This window comes from Poecilia reticulata, chromosome 8 (assembly GCF_904066995.2).
Source record: "Poecilia reticulata chromosome 8, P_reticulata-male-v2, whole genome shotgun sequence".
Lineage (NCBI taxonomy): Eukaryota > Metazoa > Chordata > Actinopteri > Cyprinodontiformes > Poeciliidae > Poecilia > Poecilia reticulata.
The window spans coordinates 10,297,893-10,316,279 of record NC_088837.1 but is presented as its reverse complement, the minus strand read 5'-3'; the positions used below and the strand labels follow the sequence as shown (position 1 = coordinate 10,316,279).

The 18,387-nt window shown below is 42.9% G+C and overlaps 1 protein-coding gene across 1 annotated transcript; it reads right to left on the bottom strand.

The window, feature by feature from the left end:
- Positions 1–1,370: 1,370 nt before the first annotated feature.
- xylt2 (xylosyltransferase II) lies at positions 1,371–18,355 on the bottom strand. Its single transcript, XM_008416631.3, has 11 exons — positions 18,183–18,355; positions 11,828–12,341; positions 9,820–9,995; positions 7,822–8,024; positions 6,332–6,412; positions 6,039–6,255; positions 5,152–5,328; positions 4,742–4,998; positions 4,469–4,664; positions 4,023–4,356; positions 1,371–3,776 (listed from the first exon to the last, which is right to left on the bottom strand). The coding sequence occupies exons 1-11, from the start codon at positions 18,312–18,314 to the stop codon at positions 3,454–3,456; spliced, it is 2,610 nt and encodes an 869-aa protein (XP_008414853.2). The 5' UTR covers positions 18,315–18,355; the 3' UTR covers positions 1,371–3,453.
- Positions 18,356–18,387: the final 32 nt, after the last annotated feature.

Here is an 18,387-nt window from a genome sequence, read left to right as displayed (position 1 = left end):
AGAAGCAAAATAGCATAAAATCCCTAGCTTACCTTGTGTGTTAGTTCTTCATTACAGGGTGTCTGCATGTCCTCCAGGTCAATCAGATGATCCAGACATGTCCATTGTCTCCTGCGTCTCCGTCTCACACAAATCAGATCCCTGCTCTGAAGCAGATGAACTCAACCCAGAGACCTTCCACTCCTCGCCGCTTTTAAATCGAGTTTACAGCCCGCTGTCCCCAACACCTGGCCCTCCTTCTCCTCCCATGTGGTTCACACCCAGTGCACAGAGGGGAAAACTGCCGTGAACTGTGCACTTGAACCGGAAAACACTTCAAATATTTATACGGAGAAGCTCAGAAATGTTACTTACAGTATTTATGAAGGAAGCTTCAGCACCCCGGAGGGTGTTTCCATCCTTTCTATAATCCAAAACTATTCATTCTTGACTTCTTTTTTTTCCCCCCATATTTTGTCACATTAAATTGTAATGTCTGTGGATTTCATCAAAATAGCTAGAGCACAACTGTGAAGATGAAAAAAAAAAATCATTCATTCATAGATCGCCTGTGGGCTGTGTGACAGCGAGCAGATCACCACAAACACACCATGAAAGACTGAGGGGACGTTTTCCCTTCAGCAGGGGCAGAGAAGATGGATGAAGCAACGTGCAGGGCAATCCAGGACCTACAGCAACTCTACACGCACAACCTGCTGAGATGTAAAAGAACGGGCCAGGTCAAAGCAGATTCAGGAGTTAGATTGATCATCTGTCTAATCTGCAAATAGGAACGGGCAAAAATGACAGTCTCTATATGTGCAAAGCTGTTAGACATAAGTGTAATTGTAGAACAAAGTTAATTTTCAAAGTATGCTCTCTGGGAGATGAATTGAAATGCACGCCACACTTTTCAGATTATTTAGTTAAACAAAAAATTTTAAATTCACGAATCAAGATAGCAACGGTGTATTAGCATCTGGTCACTGGTAGCATCAACAGCTTGAAGACACAGAACACAACAAAGGCCTCTGCAAGCGACAGAAAAGTCCCGTAAGAAAAAAAGACTAACGACTAAATAGTCATGCGACTTGTGATTAACGCATTTAAGGCCAGTATGAATATGTATTTTTAATAAATTTAAGATATTTTAAGGCCTGAATTTTAGATAAGACCTTTTAAGGATGTGTGACATCCTGGCAGCATTTTGTCTGTTGCATAAAATCCTAATAAACATACATTGCATCTCACGTTTTATAATTTTAAATTCACTGAGGATTCACTGAAGTCTGCTCACTTCGAACGGCTTCCGTTCAAAGTGACCCGTTTTATAAAACACTCGGTTAAATCCAGACATGCAACAAGGTACAAACAAGTATAACAACAAAAGCTGGAATATCGTCATCTATTTATTGAGTTTTCGGTGAGACTGTCTGATCTTCTCCACAGCAGCGACTGGCTCCCGTTCCCTACAGATCGGAGCGACGGAGCCGAGGATGAGTCACCGTCCGGGCTGCTCCCGACTATCACAACAGCACGGACAGAAATCTCAACCTCCTCCCAAAACCCAGAGGAGCTGCTTCATGCGACACCGAACAGGTGGACTGTCGAATGTAACACAATTTAGAGAGCAGTTTTAACAGCTCAGGGAGCCGAGAGAAGAACAGACAGCGTACAGCTTCCCTCCGACACAATAGAAAAATAACATTTGCTAAGATCCATTAATCTGCTTATTCTCTCAATAAAACCGGAGCTTCACTGAAGCGACTGTACTGTGCAAGCTAAACAAGGTCACTTAAAACATCGTACGTGTTGGCCGGTCGTTATTTCAGAACAGAAAAGTACAACAACAACAACAAAAAGAAAACGAAAAACTAAAGTTAAAAACACTCGTTTCTGCAAGCTATTCTGCAAACCTTTTTCCACATAAAGGCAACTTAGATTCTTCCTGATCAGACTAAAACAATTAGCATAAAAAAATAATAAAATTAAAAAATACAGTGGACTGTTTAAAATGTGAGTAAAAATACTAAAACAGCATGAGAACAAATAAGCAAGAAATAACCACAGACCGGCATGACAGTACAGCATCTGCACAGGCAAACAGGAGGTATAACGATCTGTTGTTTCAATGCCTACCATGCAATGTAAAAGAATGACACTTTTAGTGGAAATATGTAACTTTAAGCCCGATTGCTTCAAAAAGACAGAATCTGAACATGTAACACTGAGGTCAGTGCGTTCAAACTAACGGAAAAAAATTAGCTTTAAAGTTCCCTGATGGATGCAGAGACGTTGATTTTGCAAACAAGCTAACACGACATTTTGCTTCTTCCTCACAGCATAACACAATTTAATAATAAATGTGGTTTTTAAAACTATTTTCATTATAGTGTTTAGAGTAATGCTATAAATCTTTAAAGTTTCATCTTTGATACTTAAAACGACTCCAGCTCGTGTCGATCTTTCCGCTCAGGTGATTGGGTTTAAATTTTCAGTCTGATTTGAATGCAAAAACAAAACAAAACAAAAAACCTTAGAGGAATTTTGTAGCACAAAAACAATTTAAAACTAACACACCGACTGAGATTTAAAAAAATGCTAGATATATATTTTTGACAAAAGTGCCTCACAAAAGTATTGACACCCTTCAGTGTTTTTCACATTTTGTTGCATCACAACTGAAAGGTTGTAATGCAAAATTTGAAATCATTAGATTAGCATCAAGCTGAAGGAAAGTTTTCTTGTATCAATCTGATGCCACCAAACAAAATCAAATGCAATCAAATCATTTTATAAAGGGGTATCAAAGTTGAAGAGGCTGAAAGCAACACATCTATAAACTATTTCATGTTAGTTTCCTATAAAAGAAATTTGTGTTTGTGACCTGACAAATGAAAAAGAAAAATATAAAGGGTGTAAATACTTTTGAAAGGAAACATTAAACAGCTATTTTCTCTAACATGTCCTTGTATTTAGTGATGTGTTGGTGCAAAAAAAATATGTGACCCTGCACAGACGTATTAAAACATCCTGCCCTCGTCTCCTTCCGCCGTAACCAAGGGAACGCTGCGACGACAACATCCTGTAGTAAAGTGCACTTCATGCATCTCTCCTATGCTTCAAAATAAGCACATTATTAAGATCCAGAGGTTCTACTCTCCCTTGAAATGAAGGGGACAACCGAACGAGGACCCTTGCATTTCCACTGAGACAGTTGTGTGACTGAAAATGTGTGCGGCAGCTTAAATCATACCAAAACGTGGGGTTTTATGTACCCGTTCAGCAAAACATGATAAGTTTGTCTTTTTCTCTTTTTTGTGTGTTTGCAGTCAATGTGCAAATTTCCTGCAGTCCTCCCGTCGTTTCTGCCCGCGGTAGCAGCAGCTCCTCGGTGTGTGTGTGTGTGCAGACAATATCGGGTTCATTCAGGCTCTCCAGCAGTGTTTTGTGTGTTCAGTGTTTCTACTCGCGCTACCTGATCCGCCCGTCGCTTTTGACCGGGCCCAGTTCGGACTTTGGATCAGGGGAGAGGGAGCTCCAGGTAGTTTTGTTGCACAGCCCCAAGGCCGGGCAGGAGGAGGTCTTGGCGGAGCAGAGGTCGCCTATCACCCAGAACGCCCCCACCAGGCTGTCCACCCAGGCGTCCAGGGGCCGGCCCACCAGCTGAGCGGCTCGCCGGGCCGCCTGCATGGCGGGCTCCTGAGGGGGCAGCTTCAGCACGGAGCTCAGCTGCTGGAAGCTCTGGTCCAGGTACAGGTTACCAGGAGGGCCCGAATGCAGCCAGCTGTCCTCCTCTAGAACAGAAAAATAAATAAAACAAAAATTAGTCTGTAAAAAAGCACTTTCAAGGACTTTATACATCAAGCACTTTCCAAACCTTGAAAACATCAGATTGAACGAACAGATTGAAATTCAAGAATTTCAAGCAGGCATACGAACCGGGAATATAACGTGTTTTAGAAAATAATTCATAGCCCTTCAACTTTTTCCTCAATACTTCATTGAGTTTTGTTAGAGTTATTATAACAGAGCAAACGTACCTCTGCGCAGCGGCTCTTTATTATTAAAAGTCAGCGGCATCACAAGGAATCGAACCTCCGCTACGCGCTTCCACTGTTTCAAAACCCGCACCGTCCAGGCGCCGGGCCGTAGGGGGTGCTGTAGAGGCGGTTTGTACTGCGTGTACTCTGCGTCCATCTCCACTGTGATGTCATAGGACGCTGCCACCACCTGCGCCGGGTCGATCCAGACGATGGTGGCCGTGAGGTTGGGTCCGCGGGCCCACTTCTGGACCGCCAGCGGCTCGTCTAACGGGCCGATGACGCCGCCGAAGTTACGGAAGATCCTTTCTTTGGGATCCCAGTCTGTCCCAATCTGTTACCGAGAAAAACCAGTCAGTTAAATTAGCATTTTTCTGGAATCTGGGTTTTTTTTAGAGAATGTTTTGGTTTAAGCGTCGTCGATGTTAAACAGTTGCCGTAAAAACCTCCAGATTCTTGAGCCTCTCGAACTCTTTGAGGTTCGTCTCGAAGACGAGCGTCGCTTGAGGCATGGCCCACAGCTCCAGCGTCTCCCTGCGCTTCGACTCCACACCGCGCACCTCCTGCCGAACGAGGTAGCCTTGGAAACGGTCGTCGTAGAAGTACAAATGAACAGACAGAGGGTCGCCTGCTGGTTCAAACCTTCAAAAGAAGAAGTTCCTTGTAACAACATCCCGTTACCAGTCAGACAATATTCAAAGAGGAAACAGGAAATGAACCTGCAGGCTTCTGTCTGGCTCTGAGAGGTCATCAGGCCCTTCAGGGTCAGGCGGAAGAAAGAGCTGTAAGCCGTGAGCGCCACGTCACTGAGGGAGCCGACGCCGTCCCGCTGCTCGAACACGCTCTCCCAGTACGCCTTGATGGCGACGGTTCCCGGGGCGTACTGGCCGTACAGGTGGGTGTCCAGGATGTCTATGGCCTCCTGGTTCACCGTCGACTCAAACTTTCGGGCGAAAAACGTCGGACGAGTCAATTGCTGTGGATTTAAAAGAATAAAATAGTTTTAGAAATGAAATAAATCTAGCAGTTAAAACACCAGTCAGGATTTTATTTTGAGGGAATATGAATACTTTTGCAAGGCAGTGTAATCTCAGAAGGATGAGACACTGCCCTCTTGTGGTGAACTCACCTGAATCCGAATGAGGTCTTGCGGTTTGAAGTCGTTGGGGGAGCAGCCGCACCAGTCCACGATGTGCTTGTACTGGCATTTACAGCCCAGCTTACGGTTCCAGTTGGTGACACGCAGGTTGTTGTCCACCAGGGTGTCACACATGTGACTGTTACCAAGCACTGTGTGGAAAAACGACTGAGAGAGAAAGAGAGGAAGAGAAGCAGACTTTTAAAAACTAATTTATTTAGCTTTAGTGATCTATATAAACAGCCAACTCAAATCAACACATTCATAGAGGAAAGTTCAGAATATCTTCAAAATCACAGAGATTTTGAAAAACAAAATATTTTTTTCTAACATCACTTTTGGTTTAGTTATACCCTGGAAAATCTTTACACATCCACAATTCTGTTCATTGTTAATCTTACATTTTCTGCTCAATTAAATTTCAAAGAAAAATTCAACAACCATTTCTTTTATTCTTCTTATGTAAAAGAGACAGAAAAGAAAGACAGATAAAAGAGAAAACAAGAAAGAAAAGAGAAAGGCAAAAAACAGAAAATAGAAAGACAGAAAGAATGAGACAAAAGAAAATTACAAAGAAAAAAGACATAGAAAGATCAACAAAATATAGAAGAAATAAAAAAAAAAAGAGAGAAAAATAAATACGAGGCTGCATGAACTGGCTCCAAACACGAGGTCTGGATTACAGAAGGTCACAACTGTACACTAGTTCCTCTCATGCGGCGCCGATGCTGCACGCTGTGCTGCGCAGCTTACAGTCCTCCATTATCTCTGCTGCTAGGCTGCTCTGAGTTGGCAGGGAAGTGGAGCCTGAGACGGGCTCTTTCCTCACTCCGAGCCTCGGCTACGGCGGACACAAACACCACAGACGGCTCTCTTACCTCGGCGGGCAGCAGCGCGTAGGTGTAGAACTGCTTCAGACCCAACACCAGCTGGTCCCGGGAGCCAACCACGTAGTCCACAAAGCGGTGGGTCAGCGCAAACCAGTCGGAGCCGCCGGAGACCTCCAGGCCCTCTGGGATGCTGCGCTCGCCGAGACGCCACATGTGATTGTCGCACTCGTGGAAAAGCCGGTCGAGGCCCTGCTTCTTGATGAACCTGGAGGCCACAGCACAGACCAAAGCATTGTTGGGAGTTCTGGTTGGGGGTCTACCTTTAACATGAGCGCGCTCACCTTGCATTCTCTCTCCCATGCGACTTGAGGAAGTTCTTGTCTCGGTGCATCGACAGAAACATCACCAGTTCATCGTTGGTCCTACATGAGTTCGATTTGATAAGAGAAAAAAAACAGCAGATAGGAGACTTTGTTGAATACAAAGGAGCTGAGTAATAAACTACTTTGGAAAAGATTTGGGATCAGCAAGTGAACCTCTCTGGGGACAGCCCAGCTGGACAATCAACTGCTTTAACTGGGACTCCCTTAAAGCAGTCGGCTGCTCCCAAAACCCCAGCTGGAGGCTGTTTACCGTCGGCTCTGTGACTAAGTGACCAGAACGGTTTATTAACCACGATGCTGCAAAACATATTAATGTTTCCATCAGGAGAAATGCTACGGCTGCCACTTTCTGAAGCTGCTGGGGTCAGTTAGAGACCAAACAGGAAGAGACCCTTAAAATTTAGTCATTACTGCAGAACTGGGCATTAGATAGTTATAGATAAAGGTGTTTTTAAAAATTGCAGATTTTTCCCTATGACTTGGAGGTCAGAGTGATGCTTTATTTCAAACACAGTTCAAAGAGTAAAATCCACAAATAGATTCACAGAGTGATGCTTTATATTAAGTGTTTATTTGACTAAAACAAACTATTACTTTAGTCAAATAACTAAACCCCAAAGTTTAGTTTCTCAAAAAACTTAGAACATGACATAAAAGATCAATTAAAAAGCCATTTTTTATAGAGAAAGCTTTTCAGTTTTTTGGTATGCATGACAAAAATCACAGGGGAGATCACCGACTTGACAATGGACACTAATTAACACCGTCTGTAATAAAGCCTGCCACAATAAGCGATTAACAAATCAATTAATCCCATAATAAATTAAAATGAGCTTGACGATTTACATCTTGATAATTAATATTTTTTGATAAAAAAATTGTGTTCACAAAGAAATTATAATCCATTTTATTTATGGTTTTGGCTTTATGTGTTTTTTTTTTTATTTCAATTTTATTTATTGTTTTTGGCTGTTGTGTTTGATTTTGGATATTTAAAATGTCTTCCAGTTTTAAGAGTTCTTTACAAAACTGAAGCTTATTACTCTTTGAGAGAGTGAACTTGTATTATTAGGGCATTATTAATATATTACTTGAAAATGGCCTAATAATAACAATAGAAAGGTTTGTTTTTGTGGCAGACCTTTCTACAATTAGGTATGCTACAAAAGATCAGTGCTATAGAAGTTGGCTTCTCACAGATTTATCCAAGCCTATTCATAGAAAGATTAGTGGAAGGAAACAGTGTGCTAAAAAGCATCATAATTGTAATAGTTTGGAGAAATTATTGCTACTTTTCAGTTTTAAATAAAAGCAGTTTGGCTATATTATTTGTGTTTTGAAAACCATAATACAGAGACACCACTATCAATCTTAGACCGGCCTCTTTCTACAAACATCCAGCACTTTATTCTACATTGTTTTGCTCCGTTTCTGTCCATGTAGCTGACCTGGTCGGGAAGTCTGTGGCGCTGAGGTTGATGAAAAAGTCCCATTTCCATTCCTGCATGGCGAGCAGGTCCTGCATGCTCCGCAGGTAGGCTTTCAGGAGGCTGGCCCCCCCCCAGATGGTGACCATCCGCCAGGGAGTGGCGCGCACGTTGGGGTACTGCTCAGCTATCTGCAGCACCTCCCGATGCATGTAGCCGGAACGCTGCAGGAAACGGAGCAGATCAGACAACCACAAAATATAAAAAAAACAAAAAAAACAAACGCTGAATGCTGCTTTCCACCGTGACTCATCAAAATAATGACAAAAGGGAAATGAAAACGGTTGTTTATCATTTAAAAGGAAATGCTGAACTTAAGAGTGAGCATGTTTTGACCAGCTAAAATTGTGGACTCCAAATAGGAGGAAATAAAAGCTTTTATTTAGTCCTTTGAGATCAATTAGATTCACTATAAACAGCTTGTTAAAAAAAAAAAAGTTACTCAAGGTTGTGGAGCGATAAATGGGCAGTTCAAGGGAAACAGACACCTTAAAATAGATTGTCCAGGGACATAAAGTCCAATTTTGTTAAGAGAAGAACAAATGGCGTGTAATGAATCTGCTCTGAGAAACCGATCGAGGTCAGCAAAAGTGGGCAAGAACTTTAACGGGATTTGACAAGATTAAGCAGCTTCCCGCCTGGTGTTTAGAAATAAGGCCAAATGAAAGAAAAAGGCAAAAGGAGCAGCCTAAACTCGCAGCCTTCAGCTGCAGAGTTAGAGGCTGGGTGATGAAGCACAGAGCTGGAAGCTTGCATATAACCCGAACTGTTCAGCTCAAGCATTCGTTTCCACAGAGACAAACAATCTCTCTCTCTCTGAAAACCGGCCGCCGTCTGTTGGCAGCAGAACAGAGGAAGTGACCAGGTGTCCGGCTGCAACAGGAGTCCTGCTTTCGGGAACCAAACCTGCTCTCTGCTCAACAGATTTGCCATCTGCTTTCCTTTCGAACACAACAGCAAGTTTTCTAGCAAAAAAACGGATTCCTGAAGAATAACCGTGACATCCCCGACTGACCCGGTTTTACTGCAGCGAGGGGAGAGCAGGGTAAAGGCAACCTCTGGGACAGAGGGAGAGTTGGTCATTTTAAGTTCACAGTAAGAAAAACAATCCTAACGGTGTTAATGTAACCAGGAAGAAGGAGCTAGTTCAGGTGTGTGCAAACCTTTTGCCTTGAGGGACAAAATTGTTAATATGAAACTCACAAAAAGTCTTTTTTTTTTCTTTTGAAGTCTACAAATACATTTCTTGAGACTTTTTATATTGTATTTGCTCAATAATCAACTAAATACACAAGATTTCTTTTAATCAAACAAAACATACTTTTGTACAAGAAAGATCTGTAAATCATTGTATTCAGAGAGTTTTTAACTGTTAATAATAAACCGACACACTGTTTCTTGATTTTCTGGGTTAAGATTAACGCAGAAGTCTGGTTGATAAATTTGTAATTAGTTTTGCTGTTCTAGCAGGCCAGATTTGTTTCACACCAGCTTTGTGGTCAGTGGTCCGATAGGGCCCTCTCTCTGGGTCGAGAGGTCCCGGATTCAAATCCCGGATGAGCCCCCAATTTGTTATGGTCTGGCTCTAGAATCATAACAAATAAGGGGAAGCAACACAAGGGATAACTTAAAATTTGATTTAACAAAAATCATGACTGGCTGGAGAAAGTCAGACAAGGAGAGGGAGAAAAGGGAAAGAACAGGAGAGGTGAGTGAGAGACAGTGGTGCATCTCAAGCTGGATCTCAAGCTGTTCTGGAGGCCAGCTGCCTCCATTTCCAATCAGCACTAGTTAGGAGCTCTGAAACAAAGATGTAAGCGAGACCCAGAGAAAAGAAAAGGCCTTGGGCCTTAACAGGTTGCACAAAATCATTCAGAGGGCCACAAGTGGCCCCCGGGCCGCACTTTTGACACCCCTGACCTACATAGAACAGTGTGGTGGTTCACTGACTGGCTGTACCTTGTCTACATGGATGTAGTAGTAATGATCTCGGTGGTATATGGCCTTGATGAGCCGCTTGAGCTGCCGCACGGCTCGGCCATGGACCATCAGCACGAATGCCACCCTGACCGGGTTCTCCACCTTGGACAAGCTGAACTCCACGTCGCCTGCAGCCTGGACCGGCTGGGACACACCTGGCCACAGAATTCAGATGCAGGTTAGAAAAAGATGATCATACACTATAAACCAGGGGTGTCGAAAGTCGGTCCTCGAGGGCCGGCATCCTGCATGTTTTAGTTCTCTCCCTGGTTGATCACATGTGCATCAGATAATGGCTCGTTAGAAGGCCTAAGAAGAACATTGACATGCTGAAAAGATTGTTACTACCACTAGGGAGAGAACTAAAATGTGCAGGATGCCAGCCCTCGAGGACCGACTTTGGGCACCCCTGCTATAAACAATCTAATAAAGTAAAGTAGGGCTGAAATGATTAATCAAATTAATCATGGTGAATCGATTATTGAAATAATCGTCAAATAATTCAGTAATTAGTTGACGTACCGGTCCCCAACCCCCGGTCCGTGGACCAATTGGTACCGGGCTGCGCAAGAAATGGTGAAATATTTCCGTTTTATGTATTATTTGAGTCTGGAGGATCTTTTATTTTGAAAATCCTTTAACCGGATTCTCTCGGTTACTTGCGTGCCAACACTGAGGCCACAAGCAGCAAAATGAGTAAGAAATAGATCAGATGTCTTTGGAAAGTTTCTTTGCAAAGGGAAAAAGGCCCAGAGAAGAGACAGGAGAATGGATTCATCCTGGACCGGTAGGTGAGTCCCACGTTACAAGCCCACTCTGCGTAACATGTGGCGACCGGCTGCTAATGAAGCAATGAAGCTTCAAGCTGCTTCGCCACGTAGAGACCAAGCAGGCTGTGGATATAAGCAACACTTCGGGTGTTATTGTCTCCCATCACTCCCAGATGGAACCGTCTCGTTGCAGAGAAACAAGCTCAGGGCTCCCGTTAGTCATTATTGTGAGTTAAAATTTTCACAAAAGTAAAATGTTTGTTTTTGTGGCACATCTGTATCTTATTTTGAAGGGATATATAAACGTTACCATAGCGACCAGAGTCAGAGCGTTTGGTCTGCGGTCGAGAGGAGATGAGTAGAGCTTGTGAGTCTTAAGTCTGGTTTAGACGGAAAAATTTAAGAATTGTCGGTCGATTCTCCAAACCTGTGACCACAGAGCTGATAAAAGTACAACAGGTTTGATCGGTTCGTGTGTCCAAGGCAGGAGCAACACGAACCGATTCCAGTTACGAACATCCCGATTCCAGAGGATAATCCAGTAAAACCCCCAACATTGCGGGAATTTAGAATAACCAAACACGGATGACTATGTAGAAGCAATAGTGATAGTTTGTGGACTCATTTTAAGAGATAAAAGATGTAACAAAAAGAAAAGGCGGTGGATAAAAGACGACGGGAGCAGCCGCTCCATTTGCTGCACTATGATTTTGAGGTGAATATGTTTTTTCATAGTTAACATTTTTAACTGAATAAATATAATAATGACCTTTATATTTAATAAGAAACATTTCCACATATCATCTCCGATATCCACCGGACTCTCAGTTGCGCGATATGTCAGCTGTTTGGGATTCCCCTCTGTTCTTACGTCACCTCACATTCAGCAGGTCGTATTCTCGTTCCCAGACAGGAAAAACCCCACAGGTTGCGATAAAAACTCCAAGACAACCCAAATTGGGTATATTCAGCAAAATTTTCCAAATCTTGATCGGTCCGCGGTAATAAAAAGGTTGGGGACCACTGCAGTAATTAATTAATCATAAACTGAAGTAAGTGGACTCAAAAAAAAACGACAATGGCTGAAAGAACAACACCCTCAGAACTGTAATCAGATCAAAATTGAACAAAACATAAATACATTTTGCATTTAAGACAAAAAACTTTCTTCTGTAAACATGTTCAACCTAAAACCTAAAACGCAGCTTGGAGCTCACCGAGTTGGGGGCAGAACTGGGGCAGCGCTTCCGGCATGAGCTGCCCTGCCTGATGTTGGCACACGATGTTGGCCATCTCCTGCCGGCACTGCTGCGACCCTGCGCGGTGCAGAGCCGACAACGCGTCCTTGCCCACGATGTCGCATTTAGGCATGAAGTCACCGTTGGGCGCCTGGTGCGCGCCGTCCACGCTTCCGGGCTCCCCAGGGATCCCAGCGGCTTGCAGCTTCGATGCTCCGTCCAGGCTGAAGTTGCGGCGGCTGCTCGACAGATCGTGAGAGACCGCGCCGTCCACCCCGGCCGTCATCCCCCTCTCCTGGGGGGTCTTCTGTCTGACGCCGGGCTTCACCGCACGCCGGTTGCCGCCTTTCCTCTGCGGGAGGGCCGCCGTTCCCCTCTGCCTCTCAAACCTGGTGCTCCATTTGCCCCTGTTCTGCCCAGACAAAGAATTTGCTTTGTCTCTCTTAGAGTCCTGGCTGTTGGGGTCAGGCAGCTTGGACCGCCTTGTTTTTCCCTGAAAAATGAGACCAGAAAAAAAACAAAAAAAACAAGACACATTTGTAATCCTGTTATAGAGGCTGATTCATACTCTGACTGACATAAGGTAAACAAAGATGGCCACTCAGGCATCAGCAGAAAGCCCTAGAGGTGATGATGTGTTTACTTAGTTCTTATTTTTTGGGGGGTTTTTCTTCCCATTTCTCTCATCTGGGTTATTTTTAGCAGCGCCTCCGTGTTTTTGTGGAATTAATCTGACGAACCGGAGAGTCACAAACAATTAGGTGATTCACCATGCAGGCCGCAACAAACCCCACCTGGCTCTTTTTGGCAGGCAAACTCCACACTCGTGAAATTTGGGTCAGGTGTGTGCAACATTAAAATCCAAACAGATTGCGTGTGTGTGTGTTTGTGTGTGGATTATTTTGGTACTGCAGTGACTGGAGCGAAGGAGCCGTGTGTTTTATTCAGACAAAAACTGCTAAAGCGCCATAATGAGAGTTGCTGCATGTTGGTCCCAATGAGGGGAACCAATTAGGACTTGGACTGAGGTTCATTTTCCACTGTACTGTGCAAAACTTAAGGTAGAAATAAAAAGAATCCGGAGCACAAATCACACTTTAACAAAGTCCTTTGAGAGGACAAGAAAGAGAAAACTGAATCAAACCCGTTTTTAAATCCTCCAGCCAAACAGCATCACAGCTTTGGCACACTGCAACGGCTTTTTAAAAATATGCACATAAAAAAAAAAAAAAGTAGTGAGTAGGCAGAAAGCTTTCGGACGCTTCAAACCAATATGGTAGAACGAAGGCTCGCTCGCCTCCCACCGCTGGCATGCAGACTGCGGGGGGATGCTGGGAAACGGAGGCAGGCCGGCGGCTCTGTGGTCGGATCGGGAGCCAGATGATCCCCGGCCAACAGGAAAGCAGCTGCCAGCCGATGCAGGTCAGCTGCTGCCGGCCGACAGCGGCCACTGGATCATCAGCGAGGTGTCGCAGGGCGGATCCAAACATTCACAACATATCTCAACTGTTTTATACAAAGACGACTTTGCGCAGTTTCTCTCAGGAATGTTGTTGAAAGTTTTATTCATCGTACTAGGGTCCGTCACGATACATTTTCAGAAGTTACTAAGGTAAACGATAATAGCGTTAATTTAGAGACCATTTTTAACCGATATTATGCAAATATGCCCTATTAAAGATCAATAAACTCTCATTTCTGAGAGTTTATTGATCTTGGTTTGGTTACATATTCAAAATATATAACCAAACCAACAAATAAAATGGTCAGTTGAGACCAATGCACCAGATTGAAGTCCTTCGTCAATCCAGTCTTTGGTAAAAAGAGCGAGAAGAGAGAAAAATAATCATGCAAATGGAAATTGAGCTTCTTTTAATCGTCTTAATTTATCGTGCTTTTAATTGACCGTCTGCAACAGCTTTAATTCATCCATTCTGAACTTTTCAACATTTCGTCACATTACTGCAACAAACTTCAATACTTCTGTTGGGATTTTATGTGACAGAGCGGCGAAAATGATACATGGTTTCCATTTTCCCTCAGGAAAAATCAGAAAAGCCTGGCATGCCTGATTTAATTTCAACCAATAAATCAGTAAATAATATATCCGTGACTAGACACAGGTGGATTCTGTTCACTAATTAGGTAACTTCAGATGGATAACCGAGTAGAGGGGTGGAGGTAGAACAATTTTTCTTGAATGTCAATAAAATAAATAGAAACTTGCAGCTTCAACGTGACAAAATCTGGGAAAGTTATTGCTTAGAATGGTGGCTTAGCATATTCAGCATTCTTCAATCACAGCAAAAATTGTATTCCGATTCATTTTCAAGTGCAAATTGCAGGAAAATGTTGACAATTTCCTATGACCCTGATTTCTGCTTTTGGAAGCAGCTCATAATAATCTGGATTTGATTTTTGCAGAAGTTTCTTTTTTTTAGCCACAAGAGAAAATCTCGTACATCCAGCACGCATGACCCGCTGGCTGAAGTTTCAATTATCCTTATCAACTGGCTTTCACGGCTTTTAATTAAAAAAAAAAAAAATCATTGTTTCAGAAAAAAAAAAAGAACACATGGACTGAGAAGCAGGCGAGGCAGAGACTTGATTTCCCAATTAAAAGTGGAGCGAGACCGAATCAGTGTCACCATCTGCTGGAGCGGGACTCGACAACGAAGGAGGAGGAGGGGGGGATGAGGATGAGGAGGAAGACTCTGTGGTTTTCGTCTGTCCCTTCTCTCTCGAGCAACAAAGGGGTTTAATGAAATGCATGTGACTGAGTGTGTTCGCTCAGGACTGATGGTCTTTTAGTGTTGTGCATCAGGCGCGCGCAGACTTGGTGCTGACATCTGCATAGCTGTCTGCCAACACAGTGGAATATATGGCTGACCTCCGCACTAAGGAGAGCGCTCTCTGCCTCCAGCTAGGGCTTACAGGGGGTTATGGAAAACTGATTCACCCTTCCTTTTAGTCAGCAAGACAAACAGCGAGTCGTTTGACATTTAAATGGAGGCGTTTCATTGTTCAAGATGCTAGATTTTATTCCGACTAAATGGAGAGGAGCCAAGGCTACGGCCAATTGAGCCTTGAGCTCTCTGATGAGCTTAGGGGTTTAAACGGAAATGATCTGCAGCACTAATCTCCTCCGAAGACCTGGGAAGTCGGTTGTCTACCTTTATCTGAGACAAAGGCCACGCAACCCCGCAAACCCTCAAAGCTCCGCCCACAAATCTGCCCTCCACACTTGGGGGTGGGGGTGAGGGGAAATAATGCACCTTCCACACTTTTCAGGTCATCACATGCTCAGGTTTCAATGTGGTGAAGCACTTCAGTTTTTTTCTTGTTTTTTTTTTTGCACAAGCACAACCTGAGGAGGCTGAGCCACTTCTCAACTTCTGCTTGTATCCAGGTCATGTTCTTTATAAACAAATAAAGCAGCAGATTCTGATGAAAAGGGATGTAAAAACTAAACTAAAAGGCACCCTGGGTTTTCTAGGAGTTAAATGAACTTCCAGGCTCACAGCTCCACGGTTATTAATTCATTTTGAGACCAAAATGATAAGGAGAAAGGTAAATTTATTGCTTGGATCAGTGACTGCCTGTGAGAATGAAGGACTGTGTGTCTAACCAAGTGGTCAGCAGCGCAGGAGCACCGCAGGGCGCTGTACTCTCACCATTATCTCACCATCATCACTCTGTACACTTCAGACTTCCAGCACAAGTCTAACTTCTGTCATCTATAGAAATATTCATGAGACCGAGGTGTATCATTGATACACCGAGTTGAGAGAGCTGGTGGATCACTTTGTGGTGTGAAAACAATCATCTCATCTCGAATGTAAGCAAAACAAAGGAGGTAATTGTAGATTTCAGGAGGAACTGGGTTAAAACAAACCCTATTTCCATTATCAGGGAAGACGTGGAGGTGGATGAGTAATATAGACAGTGTTCATCAGTGTTCATCTAGACCAGTGTTTTTCAACCACTGTTCCGCGGCACACTAGTGTGCCGTGAGTGATCGTCAGGTGTGCCGTGGAAATTATTCAATTTCACCTAAGGTACCGTAATTTTCGGACTATAAGCTGCTATTTTTTTTTCTAAGCTTTGAACCATGCGGATTGTAGCCCGCTGTGGCTTTGCTGTGTATTTTTTTTCAACCACCAGGGGGCTCTCTAGCAGGAAGTGAATCATTAGAAGTCAAAATTGTAAATCAAAAGAAGAACGTGCTAAATTTTCAACCTGTTCAGGGGTATTTTTAAGCAGCAGGCACGATGGAGAAATGTTTTCAAACTCGTATCATGCAGCTTTTAAGTTGAGGGCTGGCGATCTGGCACTACAGGAGGGAAATAGAGCCGCTGCATTTAAGCTCGGTGTGAACGAAACCATGGTTCGGCTTTGGAGACGGAGTGCTGCGTCCTTAATATATGCAGCAGATTTATTAGGACGCCGCCCTCTGCTGGGTCCTTATGGAAAATCGAGAGCAGCTTCCAGTTTTTTTTGTTTTTGTTTTTTTTTTTTTCAAAAAAAAATTGAAGGTGCTAGTATGGTGCGCTCTATAGTCCGAAAAATACGGTAATTGATTTTAAAAGATTTTTTGAAAATGAATTATCTGCAAATAATGCCATCTTCGAGTGTCTGCTGTAGCAGTGACTAGCGGCGTAATCATGTTATTTTCTTACCACTAGATGGCAGTAGGTACAGAGCATTTTACATTACAACAAGAGAATTAGTGATGCATGAATGTTACAGGTAGCGGTGAGAGTATTGTATCACAGTGATGGAAAAGACAGTGAAGCTCAGCAGTAGTTGGGTTGAAAAGGACATGGGTCCATTTCCCACAACATATCTGTGTGAAATTGAGCTTCTCAAGCCTGGCTACTATAAAAACTAAAACCAGAGAGAGACAGAGATGTTGAGGAAGAGCTTTGTCTTTCTTCAATTTCTGCCAGGAAATCAGCTGTTTTCATCCAAACATGCACAGGTTTCACACTAGGTGGGTAAAATATACAGATTTTGACATTCTGTACATGCAACTCTTCATATTGTAACAGTGAATATGAAGTGAAATGTTTCCCAAATATTATTGCTTCTTTCAGAATAAGAATTATTTTCTGTATTCCGGCTAAAAGAATGCTTGTGGATTAGTTTGTAAAACAGTTTGAAGTTTTCTACAACTTCTTTAAATTTAACACCAGTGTTGTGGCACTGTTCAGGGGTATTTTTGAAGTGGACATGTTAAGTGCAATTTGAAGTAAGAAATGTAAAATGTGATACAAATGCATTTTTGTGTTTATTTGATTCCTATTCAAGAGACTTTGATAAGAATGACTATATATGTAATATAGGCATCTACAGAGTATCTTTGTTTACATTTTTGGTTAGTGGTGTGCCTCGAGATTTTTTCAATTAAAATAACGTACCTTGGCTCAAAACAGGTTGAAAAACACTGATCTAGACAACAGACTGGACTGGAGACACAACAGCGAAGTGGTCTATAAGAAAGGATAGAGCAGACTTTGATTCTTGAGGAAGCTATGATCTTTCAAGATGTGCTGCAGATCTTCTATAAGTCGTTTGCAGGCAGTGCCATCATCTGCTGGGGTAACAGCATCAGAACCAAACTCTAAACCACCAATCTGTTCTGGGGACCACTGTGGAGAACTAGGAGATGATGGTGCCAAGAACGAGTTTATATTAAAAAAAAAAAAAGAAAAAGAAAAAAGTTACAACAATAACTGTGTGTCTTCAGTTTCGATTTTAGGTGTTTCTTTTTCCAGAATTTTTCAAACCTGGAAAATATAGTAATCAATATTCCATATTTTCCCTGCCTGGACATGAACTCCGGCTATAAACAGAGACTCGGATTGATTAGTTTACTTCCTATGAAGGGTCTTTATTGAGTACTCAGTCTAACACAGACTAACTGAATTACTTAATAAACGACTTCCCTATTAGATGTTTTTCTGTTTCCTGTGCTTGCTACCCATTTTCTCTACTTGAAGGAGGCATATGAAACAGTATGACAACAAGCAGCACACAGCCCACTGTTGCTTCTGAAACAACTTCGTTTTCATTCAGCTTTCCACAGCGAGAACCAAAAATGCACAGTTAAAACAAGAAGAACCTTCTACTCTCTCTTATTTCCCGTGGGCGTTTGTGATAAATGACAACAGAGGCAAGGCTGGTCCAGCAATAGTAACATATTTCTGCTAAGAGCTAACATAAGCTACCGTTACAGTATAATAACTCACAGTGAGCTGAGCTAAACGCCAACAGCTAATCCAAACAAAATCAGAGCCATGTCTATAAAATACTCAGTGGGACTGTTTCTCACCTCTGGTGGGCCTTCTTCCAAGCTTCTAAGACTCCAAACCACAAGTCCCTGGATCAGGAGGATCATTAAAGCAGCGGAAATCACTAGTTTATACCGTCGAAGCAGCTTTTGGACTCGTACGCTGGCCACCATTTTTCCAGCACGGCACGTTCTGAGCAGAGCGTCCACGCGGGGTCGCTCTGTGCTCAGGATGAGATTTCCGGTT